This window comes from Balaenoptera borealis, assembly GCF_965194805.1.
Source record: "Balaenoptera borealis genome assembly, chromosome: 11".
NCBI classification, from domain to species: Eukaryota; Metazoa; Chordata; class Mammalia; order Artiodactyla; family Balaenopteridae; genus Balaenoptera; species Balaenoptera borealis.
This window is the reverse complement of record NC_138868.1, coordinates 97245731-97262792: the sequence shown is the minus strand read 5'-3', so window position 1 is coordinate 97262792 and position 17062 is coordinate 97245731. Positions and strand designations below refer to the sequence as shown.

Sequence of the window (17062 nt, the reverse complement as noted above, 5' to 3'; positions counted from 1 at the left end):
GCGTGGCTCATGGGCACTCCTCTGGAGACGAGAGCCCTGGGGACCTGTACTCTAAGAGGCAAGGTTTCCCAGGAAAGTGGTGAGGAAATGGCAAGGACAAGGGCAGTCCTCCAGCTGCATCAGATCTCTTATCTCTCTGGGATCTGCCCTGCACATCGCTGCCTCTGAGCCTTTGCTCCAGCAGTTTCCACCGCTTAGGGTACCCTTCTCCCCATGTGTATCCTGCCACGTCAGATGGTGAGCACTTCTAGCACAGTGCTTAGCAATCTTTCCTGGAACTGCTATTGTGTTGTCTGTTCTTACCACTGCAGCGAAGCTCCCTGACATTGGGTTTGTCTTGCTCACTATTGGTTCCAGAACCCAGCATAAGGTCTGACACCTAGTAGGTGCTCCATCAATGCTCGTTGAATGGCTGGGTGATGCCTTCCCCGACTCTCCTCCACCAAAATTAATTTCTCCTGGTACCTCCTTGAAAAACTCATCAGATTTTCCTTATTTTCATGTTGCTCGCACAGGTGCCTATCTCCCCCTCCCCTTCCCCCCTCCTCCCAGGAGGCAAGGACCCCGTCTCCCCCAAGCCTGGCACCATGCCACGTAATGGCATAGGTGCTGGATGCATGTTTGTTGAATTGATGGGGGAAAAAGGGGACAGGATGTCACTGGCCCGAGACCATCTTTCCCTCTGCCCCACCCTCCTCCTGCTGCCCATGGTGCTCGGGCCTGGAGGAGGGTCAGGATTGAGATGCCTCTTGTCAGGGCAGTGGGTGGGCTCTCCTGATGGCCAGCCAGGGCCTTGGTTGTTTCATGACGATTTTCTCAGGTCATTGGTTGGGGGACGGGGGATGGGGGAACCTATTAGTGGGCTTGACGGTTCTAAACTATGGTGCTGCTAGCCAGGGTTTTCTGTTGCATTTTGTTTGGAAGAACAGGAGAGTTTCTCAGCTGTCTGGGAGGGCCCTGCTGCCTAGAAGCAGGGGGTAAACCAGCTGACCGCTGTGGAGAGAGCTCGAGCCACGGACACAAAGCAGAGGCACCAGGCGTGTAACCCAGGGTCCACAGACCTCCCCGCCAAAGGTGCATGGATCCAATTCAAGGGGTCCATGAAGTTGGGCTGGGGTAAAATGGCATCTTTTTTTTCACTAACTTCTAACTGAAATTTTGTACTTCTTCCATTTTGAACGCAAGCAACAAACCACAGCAGTAGCAGCACCTGTGACTGTGACCAATAGGTATTTTCATATCACAGCCCTGGCAGATATCTCAAAATATCATTTGTGCTCATCACTATTACAAAATCGTTCTAATACAATCCAGCACTAGATCTTACTTCATAAAGAGGAATACAGAACATATATTATGTGATATACTGTAGCAAATGTTTGCTTTTGAATGTTCATATTGGTATAACCATACTTCAGCATATCTGGTTTCCTTTGTCATTTTATGTATATTATGCATTTTAAAAGATTCTGAAAAGGGGTCCACGGAATATCAGAACCCCTGGTGAAGAGAGAGGCTGCCCCGGTCGTGGGTGGGCTGGGGAGAAAGGGACAGGCAGTGGGGTTTTCTGTACCCTCCCCCAACCGTTACTAGACCCTCTCCCTGGGGCTGAGGTGCTCTGTGGGGAGGGGCAGCGGGGGGGCGGGGCCTCGGCGCTGGGCACGTGCTCTCCCCAGGCTGACCTCCCCACCCCCCTCACTGGGACCTCCTGCGCCTCCTCCCCTCCCCAGTCCCGGCCATGATCACCTCCCACCCCAACACCACCATCGCCATCAAGGGCCACGCCAAGGAGCTCAACTGCACGGCGCGGGGAGAGCGGCCCATCATCATCCGCTGGGAGAAGGGGGACACGGTCATCGACCCCGACCGCGTCATGCGGTATGCCATCGCCACCAAGGACAACGGCGACGAAGTTGTCTCCACGCTGAAGGTGAGCACCCACGCCCCAGTCTCAGAAAGTGGGGAGCCCGTAGCTATTGCATCTGTATCCAAAGGAGGTGAATGGGGAGTCTGGGAGCCACTCCTCCACCCCAAAGAGTACCTCTCCTTTTCCCTCCTTCATCCACCAACCTCTGCCTTAGAACCTCACTCTATCCCCTTTCTGACAACTGCTCACCTTTAAATGTGTGGAATCCCCAGCCCCTCCCTCCCAGGACACCCCCAGCCCCTCCTTCCCTCCCCCCAGGATGCCCTCAACCCTCTCCCTCCCTCCTGGACCCCCTCAGCCCCTCCCTCTATCCTGGGTCCCCCCTCAGCCCCTCCCTCCCTCCTGGACCCCCTCAGCCCCTGCGTCTTTTGGAACTCCTCAGCTGGCCTCCCTGCAGGGACTCTTCCACACTTCCATCCTTTGAACTTTCTGGAAAGAGGAGCCCTTGACAAGCCCCTGGTGGGTCCCCTCCCAGAAGAAGGTGGCCTTGCTGATCGCTGGCTAGATGGGCCCCATTCAGCAGACCAGCTCTAAAAGACTCTCCCCATTCCTCCCTCTCTCCCTGCCGCCACCCTCTGCCCCTGCTGGCCGCCTCCCAGCTCAAGCCTGCTGACCGTGGGGACTCTGTGTTCTTCAGCTGCCACGCCATCAACTCGTACGGGGAGGACCGGGGCTTGATCCAACTCACGGTGCAAGGTACCTCACCTGCCCCACGCCCCCAGCCCCTTCCCCTGGGACCCCGGCGCTCACTGCCAACTCCACTCAAGAGCAGGGACACCACCCACATCTAGTGGAGGCTGACGGGAAACAGCTCTGAGGAAAGCCTCCATCCACCCTCCCTCCTGCCCAGAGTGGGGTGATGGGGTCTTTCCAGGCACACTGCCTACAGCGAGGTTTGCAATGGCTGTGGCCCCTGTGGAGCATTCTGCTGCTCCCGAAGTGGGGGGCCTGGATTTGTGGGCGCAGACCCTGCAAGAGGTGTGGGAAGGGAAAGTCAAGCTGGGAAAAGTTAGGAGCTCTGCATAGGGGAAAGTAGGCTGTCAGCTCCGAGGAAAGGGGCTAAGGAAGAGAGGGGAGCAGAGCAGGAACCGAGCAGGCCCCCCTCTGCCTCTGAGCCCTGCTGCCGGGTACCCTTCACCCCCTCCTGCCTTGCCTGAACTCCAGGGCTCAGGGCCCTTGGGTGGATCACAGGTGACACGGATCCCGCAGGGCAGATCCCTGGTCCTCTGTAGGGGTCGGCAGGAGGCCAAGCTCTCTGCTGCCATCCTCACTTCTGCCCCCTTCCCCTGCCACCCCCCAGAACCCCCCGACCCCCCAGAGCTGGAGATCCGGGAGGTGAAGGCCCGGAGCATGAACCTGCGCTGGACCCAGCGATTTGACGGGAACAGCATTATCACGGGCTTTGACATTGAATACAAGAACAAATCAGGTGGGTGAGGGCTGGGCCTGCCGTGACCCCTTGCACCATGTGCCGGGACGGCGCCCCTCTGTGGGACAGCCCCTGGGTGTCAGGGCTGCCCATCTGAGGCAGACACACAAGCCCCTGTGTCTTCCAAAGGGAGGAACATTGGTCAGGTTAGGAACCCTGGGGGCAAACGGAGGGACCCTCAGTTGATGGGGAGGGGATGTCAGCCCCTTTTTCCCAGGACTGTCCCTGGGCAGGTCCATAGGGTGGTCAGATTTAAAGCAACTTAAAGGCCCTGAGCCAGGGGGCTATGGGCTGTATCTGTGGGGTCAGAGACATCACAGTTTCACTGGGTCATCTAGGCACTCCTGGTTTGGGATGATGGGGATGCTTGGGAGTCAGAGAGCTGGTCCTTGCCAAGAATGAGTCACTGGGGGATGGGAGTCCCTGGAAAAGCATAGATCTAAGTGTCCTCCTCCAGGAAGCCCTCCCAGATCCCTCCCTCGGGACCCTAGCTAGCTCCTGAGGCTGCCCGCCACTGTGAAGCCATGTAGAGCAGAGTGAACAATGGACCCCTAGGTCTCTGGGGAAACAAGGGACCCACAGTCATGTGGCAGGAATGGCAAGGAGGGGACAAGAGGCCTGGACAAGAGGCCAAGCCAAAAAAGAGCAATCATGTTTGTATCTGTGTGACGGTCTCTAGAAGGTACAGGCAGCAGGGCGCTGCCCCTGAGCGGGCACCTGGGTGACCCCAACGTAGGAGTGAGAGAACGAGAAACATGCTCCACCTTTTGGGTTCTTTCATACCTTCGGAATTCAAGACCATAAGCCCATACAAGCTTTTCAAAATAATTTTAAAATAAAACACAGGAAAAGAGTCTGGAAAACTCAAGCCGCCCCAGCCCCCTTCTCCCACCAACTCCAACTCATCTTCCAGGTCTTAGCATAGATCCAAGGTTTTGTTTCCTCAGAAGCTTTCCAGACCATAGCATAGCACATGGTCATTGGCCAGCTGGCTGTCCCCTCCCCTAGAGTGACAGCACCTGACAGCGTCCACAGCAAATCTCTGAGCTGTATTCGCCTCTTGAGAAGCCACTCTGTCCGGGGCACTGGGTTCGTCATCCTTGAAACAGGTTTCGACAAGGAGGAGCCCTGCACTCAGAAGCTCACAGTTCAGTTGGGGAGAAAAGTCAGCTCACAGCCAGCGCCCCTGGGAGGTCACTCTCAGTGCAGGAGGCGGGCCGTAGAGAGGAGGAGGGGCTGTGCCCACAGGGGTCGTCAGGGAAGCATCTCTCCGGTCCCTGTAGACGCTCCACTGAGCTGGGAGAAGATGGAAAGCTAACGGGCCTAGATTCAGGAAGACGGGAACGGCCGAGCCCCAGCAAGATGCAGTGCGCTCCAGGGCGCGGCACGTCTAGCAGAGGGTTCACAGACCCAGTTCCTGGTCAATAAGACTAAAGTGTGCTCTGGGCTCCAGGTTGGGGGAGGCGGGGGGGCTCTGGGCTGAGCTTTTACTTCCTTGGGGAAGGTCATTGAGAGCTACTAACAACGTCTGAGGTCCCAGAGAGAGAACTTGGCATGGCACCTTGAAAAGGGTCATCAGGTGTGAACAGGAAGGAGAGGTATCCAGAAGCTGAGTGAGCACGCTGCCGCAGCCCTGCATCTGGGACAGGTGATGAGCAGTGGCCGGGCCTCAGTGGAGGCAGAGGGCACGGGGAGGAGAGGAAGCCCACTGTGTTCATCTCACACCTCGGGGCTTCCCGAGTCTGGGCACAAGCTCCCCAGGAGCCAGAAAGATGGGCCAGCATCTCCCTGCCTGGCTGATATGGCTGGCAGGGCTCTGCTCCTGTCGGGGGCGGGGAGTGGCTGCCTGGGCTGTCACTCGGGCCCCTCCCCTACGGCTCCTTTTGACTGCCCCCTGCCCTCCTCCCCCATGCTGCCCCGTTGCCCACCCGGCCCCCTCCACTGACCACCCTCTAATGTGTGGAAACCTTTCCTGGGGCACTGCTCAGCAGGGCGAAGCTGAGAACATCACACATCTGGAGAGCAGTGCAGAAGGAGAGGTGGGCAGGGAAGATGCTATTTTCAGAGCTCATCCACATCTTCCCCCAACCCCCTCTGGCTCTCCTGAAAGATGAGGAATGGCCATACCCCACCCCAGAGCCAGGATGGATGGCAAGGTGGAGAGGAGGGTAATGAAAACTCAACCTCAGACTCTCCCATCCACAAGGGCTTTGCACCTGTTAAAAAAAAAAAAGCAAAATAAATCACAGGATCAAGAGCACAGAGAAGTTGGCTGGTCCTTTCTCCTGCCTTTAGGTGGGACTACTCCAGGCCACCCCACTCAGACAGGCATCTATCCTGGCACTTAGGAAAAGGAATCCCGTGGGAACTGCAGTGAATTACCATATTGGAGTCAGGCAGAGGCTGTGAGCACAGCACAGTTTCCTTGTCTGTGAGGGGGAAACAGTAATGCCTACCTTGTGGGATTGTTTTGAGGAATAAAGAGAAAGCATCTAGCATGGGGCTATAGTCAGCCTTTAAAAAATGTAAATTCCTCTCCTCCTTCTAACTCAAATACTTCATGTGGCAATTTATAGTCCTGTGGGACTTGCAGGCTGAAATATGTGTCTGTCAGTCAGCAACATGTACTGAGTGCCAATAATTTTCTTGCAGAATCATGCACCAGCCATGTGGTAGGGAAAGAGAAAGAACAAGGAGACAGAGTGTTGCCCTTGGAGCTTACAATGCAGTTGGAGTGAGAATAAACACTGTGTACACACACTCGCATGCACATACATACACACACACACACGAAGGCACTTTCAGGACCATTACAAAGCACTATCCAATCACGTGTAACACACCACAAACTGAATCACATGAGAACTGTAAAAGGTATCCTAGGGAACGGATGGATGACTCAGAGGAGGGAGAGGCATGTGTGCGCATGCATGTGTGTGTGTGTGGTGTGTGTGTGTCTAAGTAGGTCTTCTGCCTGCAGGTGGAATAGTAGAACAAGAACAATTCTCAAAGCAGAAGACTTGGGTTGACCAAGTGTCAGGGCTGTATGATTTTTAGCAAGCAACTTAAGGTCTTTGGGCATCTCTACCTATCAGTGGAGACAATAACACATAATCCAAGGTGGCTGCAGGGATTACGTTAATGTGATGACTTATGTGCATGTGCCTAGCACAGAGCCTGACACAGAATAACCCTCCATGGGTCCCCATCCTGTGCCCCACTCTCCCTTCCCTTCCCCTCTTCCTCTTGACCCAGACCACACCCATCCCGGGTCTGGACCATCTGCCCCTGACCCCCTTCTGTGTTACAACTGTGCCTTTGCCAGGTTTTCTGCCATGTTGCTCATCATGCTAATTTTCCAAGGGAAATTACCAAGTCTGCCCTTTCTAAGCCATCCCGCTCACGCTGACTTCTCCTGGCCCCAGGCAGCAGAGTAATAATACATGAATGCTGAATGATAAATAGCACCGTCCACACAAATTTATCAGATGGCGCCGTGCAGATTTAAAAATGCAGACACCACATTTCGCCCCTGTTTTCCAAGCAAGGAGCAGGGATGGGTTCTTTGAGGATGGCCCTCCAAGCCCAGAAGGCAGCCTCGTGGCGCGCGCCATCAGCCACCGTGGGGCGAGCCAGCCCGATGTGGCGTGGCGTTCTGTGTGAGCTGGAGTGGGGCTGTGAGAGGGTCTGGTGTCGGGAGGGGGTGAGTGGCCGTGGTGACCCAGGGAACCTTTTCTCGGTGCTGCGGAGATTGTCGTGGTGGGCTCAGAGCTGTGATGCAAGGAGGAAATCAGAGATGCAGAATGGATTTGTTTCCCAAGCACAGGCAGCTAAATGCTCCAGATGTGGCTTTCGTCCAAAGTGCTCCCCCTTCTACAGTGAATGTGTCCCCTGAAACACCAAAGGCCCCAGGTCCCCTCCCAGCAAGCAGCCCACAGAGTGGAAGGCACTGACATCTCCCCAGCCACTTCCTTATTTTTTAAGAAGAATATTTTGCATCATAAACCCTTTGATGAAGAAAGGGAGAGAGAGCCCTTAATGAAATATGTTAATCTGGGTAAGCCAGGCTTATATGAAAGGGAATATTAAAAGAGACAATATTCACCAAAGCCAGCTCAGTACTCTGAGAGCTGAAAAGGAAAGAGAAGAAAATAGGGCCCCTGATTTCAGCTATTCAGGTCAGAGAGATGGCAGTGATCAAGTATGGAAAATCAGCTAGAGACCTCCAGATTTGACTCTGATGCATTAGCCTGCAGGCGCTGTGGGGAGAGAGCCATTTTGTGCCAACATCAAAGATGATTTGGGAACACAAGGGCAAATCCACCTGCAAATGACTGGCAAAAGCAGAACAAAAGGCGGCCACTCTCTGGGGCATCCCCCCCAACCTTCCTGTGACTGGCAGTTGAAGGAGGCAAGGGAGGGAAAGGCAAAGGGTATTTCTTGTGACTACAAAATGCAGAGGAACTGAAAGTCCAAAGTCCAGGACAGCAAAGTGGCTCTGATCTAAAACCAACAGTGGGTTTTAAGTGCCCAACGCGTGCCAAGTGGGCAAGATGGGCAGAGTCTTAGACATGGTTCCTGCCTTCAGGGAGCTTATCTGTGTGTAAATGGAAATAGAAGCCACCGGTGGGGAAAGTGTATGGAGTGAGAGGAGAGCCTAGGATGGAGCCTTGAGGAACTCGAACCATTAATGGTAAGGTAAAAAAGATGCACCTGTGAAGTGAAGAGGTGACCCAAGAGAATAGGAAAAGCTAGAGAGTGTTTTAATAGGAAACCCAAGAGAAGAGTGTTTCGAGAAGGGGGAGGTCTAAGCGTTGAACACACCTGAAAGGCCAAGTGAGACATCGGCCTTGATGACACGAGCATCACCTATACAGTGGAGATATGGTGCTGATGTCATAGGAAGGAGTGAAGAGTAAATCGTGTCCATCACTGCACCTGGCACATCACAGGTGCTTGATAAATATTAGCACCTCTTTTCTTTAGCCCCTCTGTTTTCAGACACATCACATGGTCTCCTTCCTCTGCCGTGCTCATCAAAAATGAATGCACTGACTCATGTTCACTGACCCTCTCCTATAAACACAGGCAAATCATATATGATGTGTGAGCCGGCCCCAGCTCCCAGAATGCCGCAGAGAGAAGTGAACACCTGCCTCCGCATCGCTAGCCCATTTCCTCCCGAACCAAAGCAGTACCCACAGCAGTAAGAGCCTGCACGTTTGCAATTCTGGCTTAACCTGCCAGCCGTAGTGACTCTTGGGCAGTTGGGGTGTTTTAAAAGACAAGGAGAAAATACTGTTTTTCTGAGCATCCACTGTCTGCCATTTGTGACTTTGGCTCATGAAACCAACGAATTAAATGCAAAACTGCAGATGGGGAGCTGGGCCTGTGCCCTTCACAGATGCCAAGCCTGTGTGGCTAAAAGTGGTGTTTTGAAAAACGTCAAGACCTCAATTAACCAGAACCTGGGGGGATGGGATAGTCTTTTCGAGTGAACCAATTCTCCTGATTTACCAGGCATTAGCTTAAAAAAAAGTCTTCCTAAAATTTGTTCTAGAATGTGCTAGCCTCCCTCCCTGATTTAGGGGTTAAACTGTAGTGAATACAATTTAATCCTTTCTACTGAGAATTTTCAGGATCCTCTACTGTGAATTTAAAAGACATGGAAAATTAGACTGAATAGTCACATCAGGACGTGCCCTGGGAAGATTTTTAAGCCCCACTATCAGCTAGTTTCCTCGTGCTTTGCCTTTTTGTTTCTTTTCGAAGCAAAGTGCCAATAATGTAATCTGGTTATGAATTCTGTGTTTGGAAGGTCCTAGCTGAGGCATTGCTGTGACTGCAACCCCTTCCATGTCTGTCTGGAATCCCCTGGTAGGTGCACAGCACAAATATATTGAATGAATGACTGGATTCCTCTGGAGACGCCGAGTGTTTACTGTCACAGTATCCCTGAGTGGTATTTATCCGGTACTTTTCACATTCTACACTTTCGCTAAACATTAGCCCTGGAATGGGCTGCCGGTCCCCCTGGATGAATCGGGAACATGCCCGTCCCTTTGTTGGCTTCTGACTGTAAAGACTCAGAGACCATTCTCTCGCTGGTGAGAGAGAGGGTAGGGTTTGCCTAGGGACTCTGGCACATGGTTTGTCCCCCCTGACAGCCCAAGAAACAGTCAAGACCACCACCACACAAATGCACAGGGAAAGGCAATACAGAAGCACACATAGGAGGAGAAAGGGGTATAAGACTTGGCTTCCCCCTTTGCACTGGGATCATGGGTTGAGGCGGGTGTCTCACAGTTACAACAGGTCTCTGCTGTGGTCTGAGAAACCAGGAACAAGGGCACTGGCCAATCAGACCCTCAGGAATAGCAAGCAAATGGTGATCTTGGAAGGGACCATAGGAAACATCTCATCTGACCCCCATCTGAGGTTTGAGTTCACCAGGCGGCCCAGGGCAGAGAAGGGTTAAGCTCCCTGAGTTTCCAAGCCGTGCATTTGCTGCTCCCATCCTCAGGCATCCCTTGGTCACTTGAGCTTAATGGAACAGAACCCTTTGGTTCTCTGTGATGTTGTGAAGGCTCTCTTGCTTCAGTCTCTGTGAACTAGACCTCTTCTGGGCATCTAAGTTGACGTTGGGATGTGCCGCTGCTTGAGGCTGGAGAGGGGTCCTGGAGTTTGCCTGGCTGTGGTTAGAAATGGGTGTCCTCTGTCCAGATTCCTGGGACTTCAAGCAGTCCACACGCAACATCTCCCCGACCATCAACCAGGCCAACATCGTGGACTTGCACCCGGCATCCGTGTACAGCATCCGCATGTATTCCTTCAACAAGATTGGCCGCAGCGAGCCGAGCAAGGAGCTCACCATCAGCACTGAGGAGGCCGGTGAGCACCTCACCCAGCCACCCCTGCGCATGGGCTCGGGACATCTGGGGCCCACACCCCCCCGGTCCACTGGCAGTGGGCTTGCAGTTAGAAGAGGAGAAGGGGGAGATTCCGAGGTGTTTGTGTCTGCCTCTGGATCATTGGAGATTCTTCCGTCTGACCTTTTTCAGATGGGGTTCTCGAGGCAATGCTTTCGGGAGCTGTCCATGGTCCTGCCCCCACTCACCTGGCCGCAGCCTGTCTGGAAAGGACAGATCTGCTAGATCTGCAAAGGATGGGGGTGCTAGTGCCCTGGATTATCTCCTGTGATTTTTGTCACGAAGTTTTCCTGAAAGTTTAAACAAGATTTTCCTTGCTGTATTTTCTCTTACCTGTCATAGCAAAATATAAATTAATACAAAAAGTACATATAACATACATGTTCAGTTTTACAAATAATAATAAAGAAAAACTAGTATAACCAACACTCATTACCACTTACCAGAGGTCCTCCATATGCCCTTTCTCAATTATAACCTCTCCCCCTGAAGTAACCAGTATCCCAACTTCCTTTCTTTCCTTTTTTATGCTGTCACCACAATGTATGTACACATAACCCATGCAGTTTAGTTTTGCCTATTTTCTAATAGAATATATGCATGAAATCATACTTCATATATTCTCTCTGTCTTCCTTGTTTTGATCGATATTCTTTTTGTGAGCTTCATGTCATCAGTACAGCTGTATCATTTGTGTGTTTTCATTCCCCCCAAGGGATATAAGCAGTTGTAGAGTTACAGTCATCAGATGGACAAACTTCTACCTTTAACCAAAAAAATGCCAAAATGTTTTCCAAAGTTTTGTACCAACTTGCTCTCACATGATCAGTGTACAAGAGTTCCTGCCACTTCATATCTTTGTCTGAACTTTGTACTATCAAACTTTTAAAAAATATTTGCCAGCCTGCTGGATGTGGAGTAGTATTTCATAGTCATTGTTTGCTATATTTTCAGCAAATTATGGAGAATGAAGGGGAAATTTAAACCCTATGATCATTTCAGAAGGACTCAAACAAAGGTTCTCTGCTTCTGTAGACGAGCTTTTCCTTTCTCCCCAGCAGTCCTCCAGCTCAAGGATGGGAGTAAGAACATAGGACTCTTTTCTTCCAAGACTTGACTCATAATGTTGTTTCTCCCCACCACCCCCCAGCTCCTGATGGGCCCCCCATGGATGTAACCTTGCAGCCAGTGACCTCACAGAGCATCCAAGTGACCTGGAAGGTAAGTAAATTCAAAGGCAATTTCCTCTGAAATACCTCCTCTCTTCCGCTCTCAATCTACAAATGAAACCCCAACAGACTAGCTAGTCTTTGGTCTCTTACAGTGCCCAACCCTGTTTATTGCTAAATCCATGAGGTTGGAGGGGTGGAAAGAGAGGAGGATAAAGGGGCTTGTTCCCTCACCAATCCCCACTCCCTTCTCCACCCTGACTCTCTTATGGAGGCCCATGCCTAGGGTGAGATGAAGAATTTGTCAGTGCCAAGGAGGGAAGATGGTTCTTCCACCATGCTGGTCTGTCCTACACACCCCGCGTGTTGTAATAAGTCTGGAGTTAGAATTGATTATGTGTAAATTTCAAAGGGGCCCTGTGGATTATGGGAGATGAAATGACAGAGTCTCACCCTCATCTTGGCCCTGTGACTAGAGCTGGGAGGTAGGGTGAAGCCACCCCCTATATTCTCATGGTAAAGCGTTGAACAGGGAGCTTGGTCTTTTCAGGTCTTGATTTCCTCCTCTATAAAATCAGGATTAAAAAATAACTGCCCTCCCCAGCTCTGGGGGAGGGGAGCTGCAGAGAAAACAAACCAGTAGGTGCTGCAGCCGTTTCTAAGGGGAAGAAACTTGTAAATCTAGAGGGTATCTGAAAACTGTCACTGAGGGGAAGTCTTCGAGGCAATTCCACAGCTGGGCAGAGAAACAGATCAGAATAACCTTGAGCAGGACCAAGAAATGCTTTCCTGGGTAACTCTGGCCCCATTGCCACATCCCTGCCATGGGCACAGAAGGGCTGCCCATCCTTGATGGCTTCCTGTTGCACCGCATTTTCCAGTGTTTGAGTATTTTCTTGCACTAATTTATCTGACCCTCTATTCCTGTGGAGTGGACAGAGGAGGTATTTTTATCCCCATCCATCAGAGGAGGCCACGGTATAGAGATGCAAGGTGACTTCCATGGTCATTCAGGTCGTGACAGGTGCAGAACTTCAGTGCACAGAGCCTGGAGGCCCTGCCCAGTCTCCTCACCAGGGCCCGCTGCGTGGCGGTCAGGGACAGAGAGCTTTCTGAGTCCCATCCATGTTCTTCTTCTTGGATCTCTCCCATCTCAACAGTGGGGCTTGGGGGGGCTGCCTCATCTACATCTGGGGTCAAAGTCCAAGGTCATCTTCTGACTTGGACTCCTGGTGGGAAAAGTCCAGGTGCTTTAGTCCTCCTTCTGGGCCCTTCAAAAAGGCAGACTCAAGAGAGTCAAGGAGATTCAGAAGGGCCTAGTAATATTTTTCCTAAAAAGACTACGTGCCTGGGCACGTACACACACATGACACACACGAACATACACATACACACACACACACACACACACACACAAGAGAGCAGAGCCTGGTTCCTTCCCTCCCCAGAGAAATGACCAGGATAAAGGTGGGACAGAGGCTGGGAAATTGGTCCTCCCCGGGTACCAGCCCTCCTAGCAGATACCTCCAGAGCCATGGTTCCCTCCAGGTTCAGATCTGGGTGCCAGGGCTTCTCTCAGAAACTGGGGGTAAAGCCTGGAGTCTAGTCCCCAAGTCTTGTCTGCATCCTGACTCTGCACCCATTTCCTGAGAATACTCCAAGGAAGCCTGGAGGTGGGGCAGGGCTGAATAAGTATGTAAACCACTGAGACATTTGGCTACAAAGCTCCGACCTGGAGGTTGATAAAAATTTAGAATCAGATTTATTTCTCCAAAGTCTCATAATGAAAAATAAAATTGATTAGAAAGTTAGAACTTCAGAATGAACGAGCCCGTCAATAAATTTGGGGCTGACTTCTCAGGGGATTTTTTTTTTTAACACCAAGAAACAGATTAATGAAAAATAAAGATTCACTTGAAAGATAAGTCACTTCATTTTAAGACTCTTTCCACGAGATGGGTCACTACTGCTTTATGACATAAATTTGCAATCAGCCCTATTGATTTCTTAATGCTTCAGAGAAATATTGTTAAGATTGATTTAAATCCTGAGTGTGCCTGTTTGGGGGGAGGGGGGGCCATATGGGGAGAGAGGAGAGAGAGGGAGGGAGGGAAGAAGGGAGGGAGGGAACATGTGTCAAGATTTATAAAAATATGTGAATATCTATATGTATGTAGCAGGGTATGCCTGAATGCCTATGCAAGGCCTCTGCCAGTATATTTGGATGTGAATGAAGGTGACGTGGTACTGTGTATATCACACATATACAGGTGTATATCATGGTGTAGGCGGCTCTGTGTATGTAGGCATATGTGTCATTGTGTACTGATGTATATATCAGTGTGTTTCAATACGGACGTGGGTATGTAATAGGAGAGTATATGTCAGTGTGAAAACAAGGGCACCTTGCAGATATATTTGTGTCTATAATAGATGTCTGTCTGAATGTGTGAGTGTGTAGATATGAACCCAAATTCAGAAATTTGCCCCCTTACAAACTGGCAAACAGGACTGCCCAAGTACAGAGAGAAACATTATTCAGGCATTAACAAAAAGTCAAGTCCATTAAATACACACACACCTAGTTAATGAGTTCAAAACAATTATGTTAAATTAAAAACTTCATTTTATTGCATTAACAGTGAGCTTAAAAATGCAGTTCATTTAAAACATTCATTGAATTTTAAAAAACGGGCTGTTTTACTAACTTAATTGTTTCTGATCACACTGTTTTTTAGTACAATAAAAGGTGGGCTTTTAATTTAACTGCATTGTCTTTAAAACCCTGATTCAAGCTGTTTTTATATGCACTGGGGTGTGTGCTCTCTCTGAGTATGTAGATGGGCAGGCCCCCTCATTAAAGGAGGCAGTTTCTATTTGTGGGTCTAAATGTTTCTGGCCATGGGTAGGTGTGGATTGGGATGTTTGCTTTGATGGGTCTGGATGTGAAGGGATATATTGGGATCGTGTGTGTGTGTGTGTGTGTGTGTGTGTGTGTGTGTGTGTGTGTGATCATATGTGAGAATGTCTGTGTTGGTGAGTGTTTACCTGTTGATGTGTTCTCTCTCAGAACACCTATGTGCATGGCTGGTTGTGTATTGGGGTTCAAGCTGGGGGTGAGAGTATGTTTTCCACCCTCCAGGCTGATGCCAGTGGAGTTTTCTCCCTTTGCCTGGCCAGCTGGGATCAGCCCTTCATTCCAGCCGGCCCAGGCAGAGCTCCGAAGTGCCCCCTTGTCACCGGTCTGTCCTCGCCCATCTCTGTCCCTCCATCCAGGAGCTGGCTTCAGGCATCAGCTCTCAACACACCCCAGCCGTTGGCCAGGATGTCAAGGGCAATCCAGCTCCAAGAGGAGCTAGGCCTACATCAAAGTCAAGGACTCTTTTTTTTTTTAACTTGTGGTAAAATATACATAGCATTGTATTTACATAAGACTGAACATTTTAACCATGTTCATGTGTTAGAAGTCAGTGGCATTAAGTACATTTACAATGTTGAGCAACCGTCACCACTGTCCATCTCCAGAATTTTTTCATGATCCCAAACAGAAACTCTGTGCCCATTAAACACTAACTCCCCACCCAGCCATCCTCAGCCCCCGGTAACCTCTATTCTACTTTCTGTGTCTCTAAATTTGCGTATTCTAGGTACCTCAGAGAAGCATCATACAATATTTGTCCTTTTGTGTCTGGCTTATTTCACTTACCATATTTTCAAGGTTCATCTGTGCTGTAGCATATATCAGAATTGCATTCTTTTTTAAGGCTGAATAATATTCCATTGCATGTATAGACCACATTCTGTTTATCCATTCATTTATCTGTGCACACTTGGGTTGCTGCCACCTTTTGGCTGTTGTGAAGAATGCAGCTATGCATATGGGTGTAGAAATACCTCTTCAAATCCCTACGTTCAATTCTTCTGTGTATATACTCAGAAGTGGAATCGCTGGATCATAGGGTAATTCTATATTTAACTTTTCCGAGGAACTGCCAAACTGCTTTCCACAGCGGCTGCACCATTTTGCATTCCCACCAGCAATGCATAGGGGTTCCAATTTCTCCACATCCTCACCAACAGTTGTGATTTTTGTGTGTGTGTGTGATTTTTCATTTTTTGATAATAGCCATTCTTGTGGGTGTGAAGTGGTATCTTGGGACTCTCTCTTTTTATTCAAACTAATTACCTACCTCCCTCTCCATCTGGTTACGTTTTGTCTGCTGTTGCATTTCTCCCAGGCCCCTGAGCCCATACCAAATGATATCCCTATTCATTCATTCATTCACCCATTCATTTATTCAATAAATATGTATTGAAGGCCTATTACATGCCAGGCACCATTCTAGACACTGAGAACAAAATAGACAACACTCCTCATCCCCACGGCACTTACATCCCAATGGGGACAGATAGTCAAAGACATAAGTAAACTATATAGAATGTCAGATGACACTACTGCCATGGAGAAAAATAAAACCAGGAAGAAATGTAAGGAGCACTAGACAGAAGGCAGGGAGCAATCTTACACGAAGAGCTTAAGGAAGGCCTCATTAAGAAGGCAGCATTTCAGCAAGGACACCACAATGTTGAGGAGGCGAGCCGTGTAGATATCCAAGGAAAGAGTGTTCCCTTGGATGGAAATGTGCCTGGTGTGAACAGCAAAGAGGTGTGTGCAGGAGCATAGGAAGCATGGGGGAGGGGAGACGGGTCCAAGAGGCATGGGGGTGGGGTCAGATCACATAGAGTTTTGTAGCCATTGTAAGGACTTTGGCCTTGACTCTGGGTGAGATGGGAGCCTTTGAAGGTTTGGAAGCAAGGGAGTGACATGATCTGACTTTGGTTTTAAGAGCATCCTCTCAGGGCTTCCCTGGTGGCGCAGTGGTTAAGAATCCGCCTGCCAATGCAGGGGACACAGGTTCGAGCCCTGGTCCGGGAAGATCCTACATGCCGTGGAGCAACTAAGCCCATGCGCCACAACTACTGAGCCCGCGCACCTAGAGCCCTGCTCCACAACAAGAGAAGCCACCGCATTGAGAAGCCCGCGCACCGCAACGAAAAGTAGCCCCCACTCGCCGCAACTAGAGAAAGCCCACGCACAGCAACAAAGACCCAATGCAGCCAAAAATAAATAATAAATAAATAAATTTATTTTTTTAAAAAAGAGCATCCTCTAAGAATGTCACTGTGTCTGTCTCCTCCCCACCCCACCCCACCCCATACTCACAGGCACCCAAGAAGGAGCTGCAGAACGGCGTCATCCGGGGCTACCAGATCGGCTACAGAGAGAACAGCCCTGGCAGCAATGGGCAGTACAGCATCGTGGAGATGAAGGCCACTGGGGACAGCGAGGTCTACACCCTGGACAACCTCAAGAAGTTCGCCCAGTATGGGGTGGTGGTCCAGGCCTTCAATCGGGCTGGCACGGGGCCCTCATCCAGCGAGATCAATGCCACCACCCTGGAGGATGGTGAGGGCACCAGTAGAGCGTAGCGAGTGGGTACAGATCCCAGCTGTGGGCAGAGCCAGGGCTGCCAGGGAGGGCTCGGGGCCCTTCCCTGCTCCTGAGCCCCGTCGTGGTCCTGTGGTCCACACAGGCTCCCTGGATCCC

At 50.5% G+C, this 17062-nt stretch overlaps 1 protein-coding gene across 1 annotated transcript in view; it reads left to right on the top strand.

Moving 5' to 3' along the window:
• The window catches only part of DSCAML1 (DS cell adhesion molecule like 1), a 349698-nt gene that overhangs the window by 297838 nt on the left and 34798 nt on the right, over window positions 1-17062 (top strand). The window contains exons 12-17 of the mRNA XM_082341823.1: window positions 1731-1930; window positions 2527-2623; window positions 3228-3356; window positions 10080-10247; window positions 11436-11506; window positions 16681-16921. Of these exons, the coding sequence (XP_082197949.1) occupies window positions 1731-1930; window positions 2527-2623; window positions 3228-3356; window positions 10080-10247; window positions 11436-11506; window positions 16681-16921 (906 nt within the window). The remainder of the gene's footprint in view (window positions 1-1730; window positions 1931-2526; window positions 2624-3227; window positions 3357-10079; window positions 10248-11435; window positions 11507-16680; window positions 16922-17062) is intronic.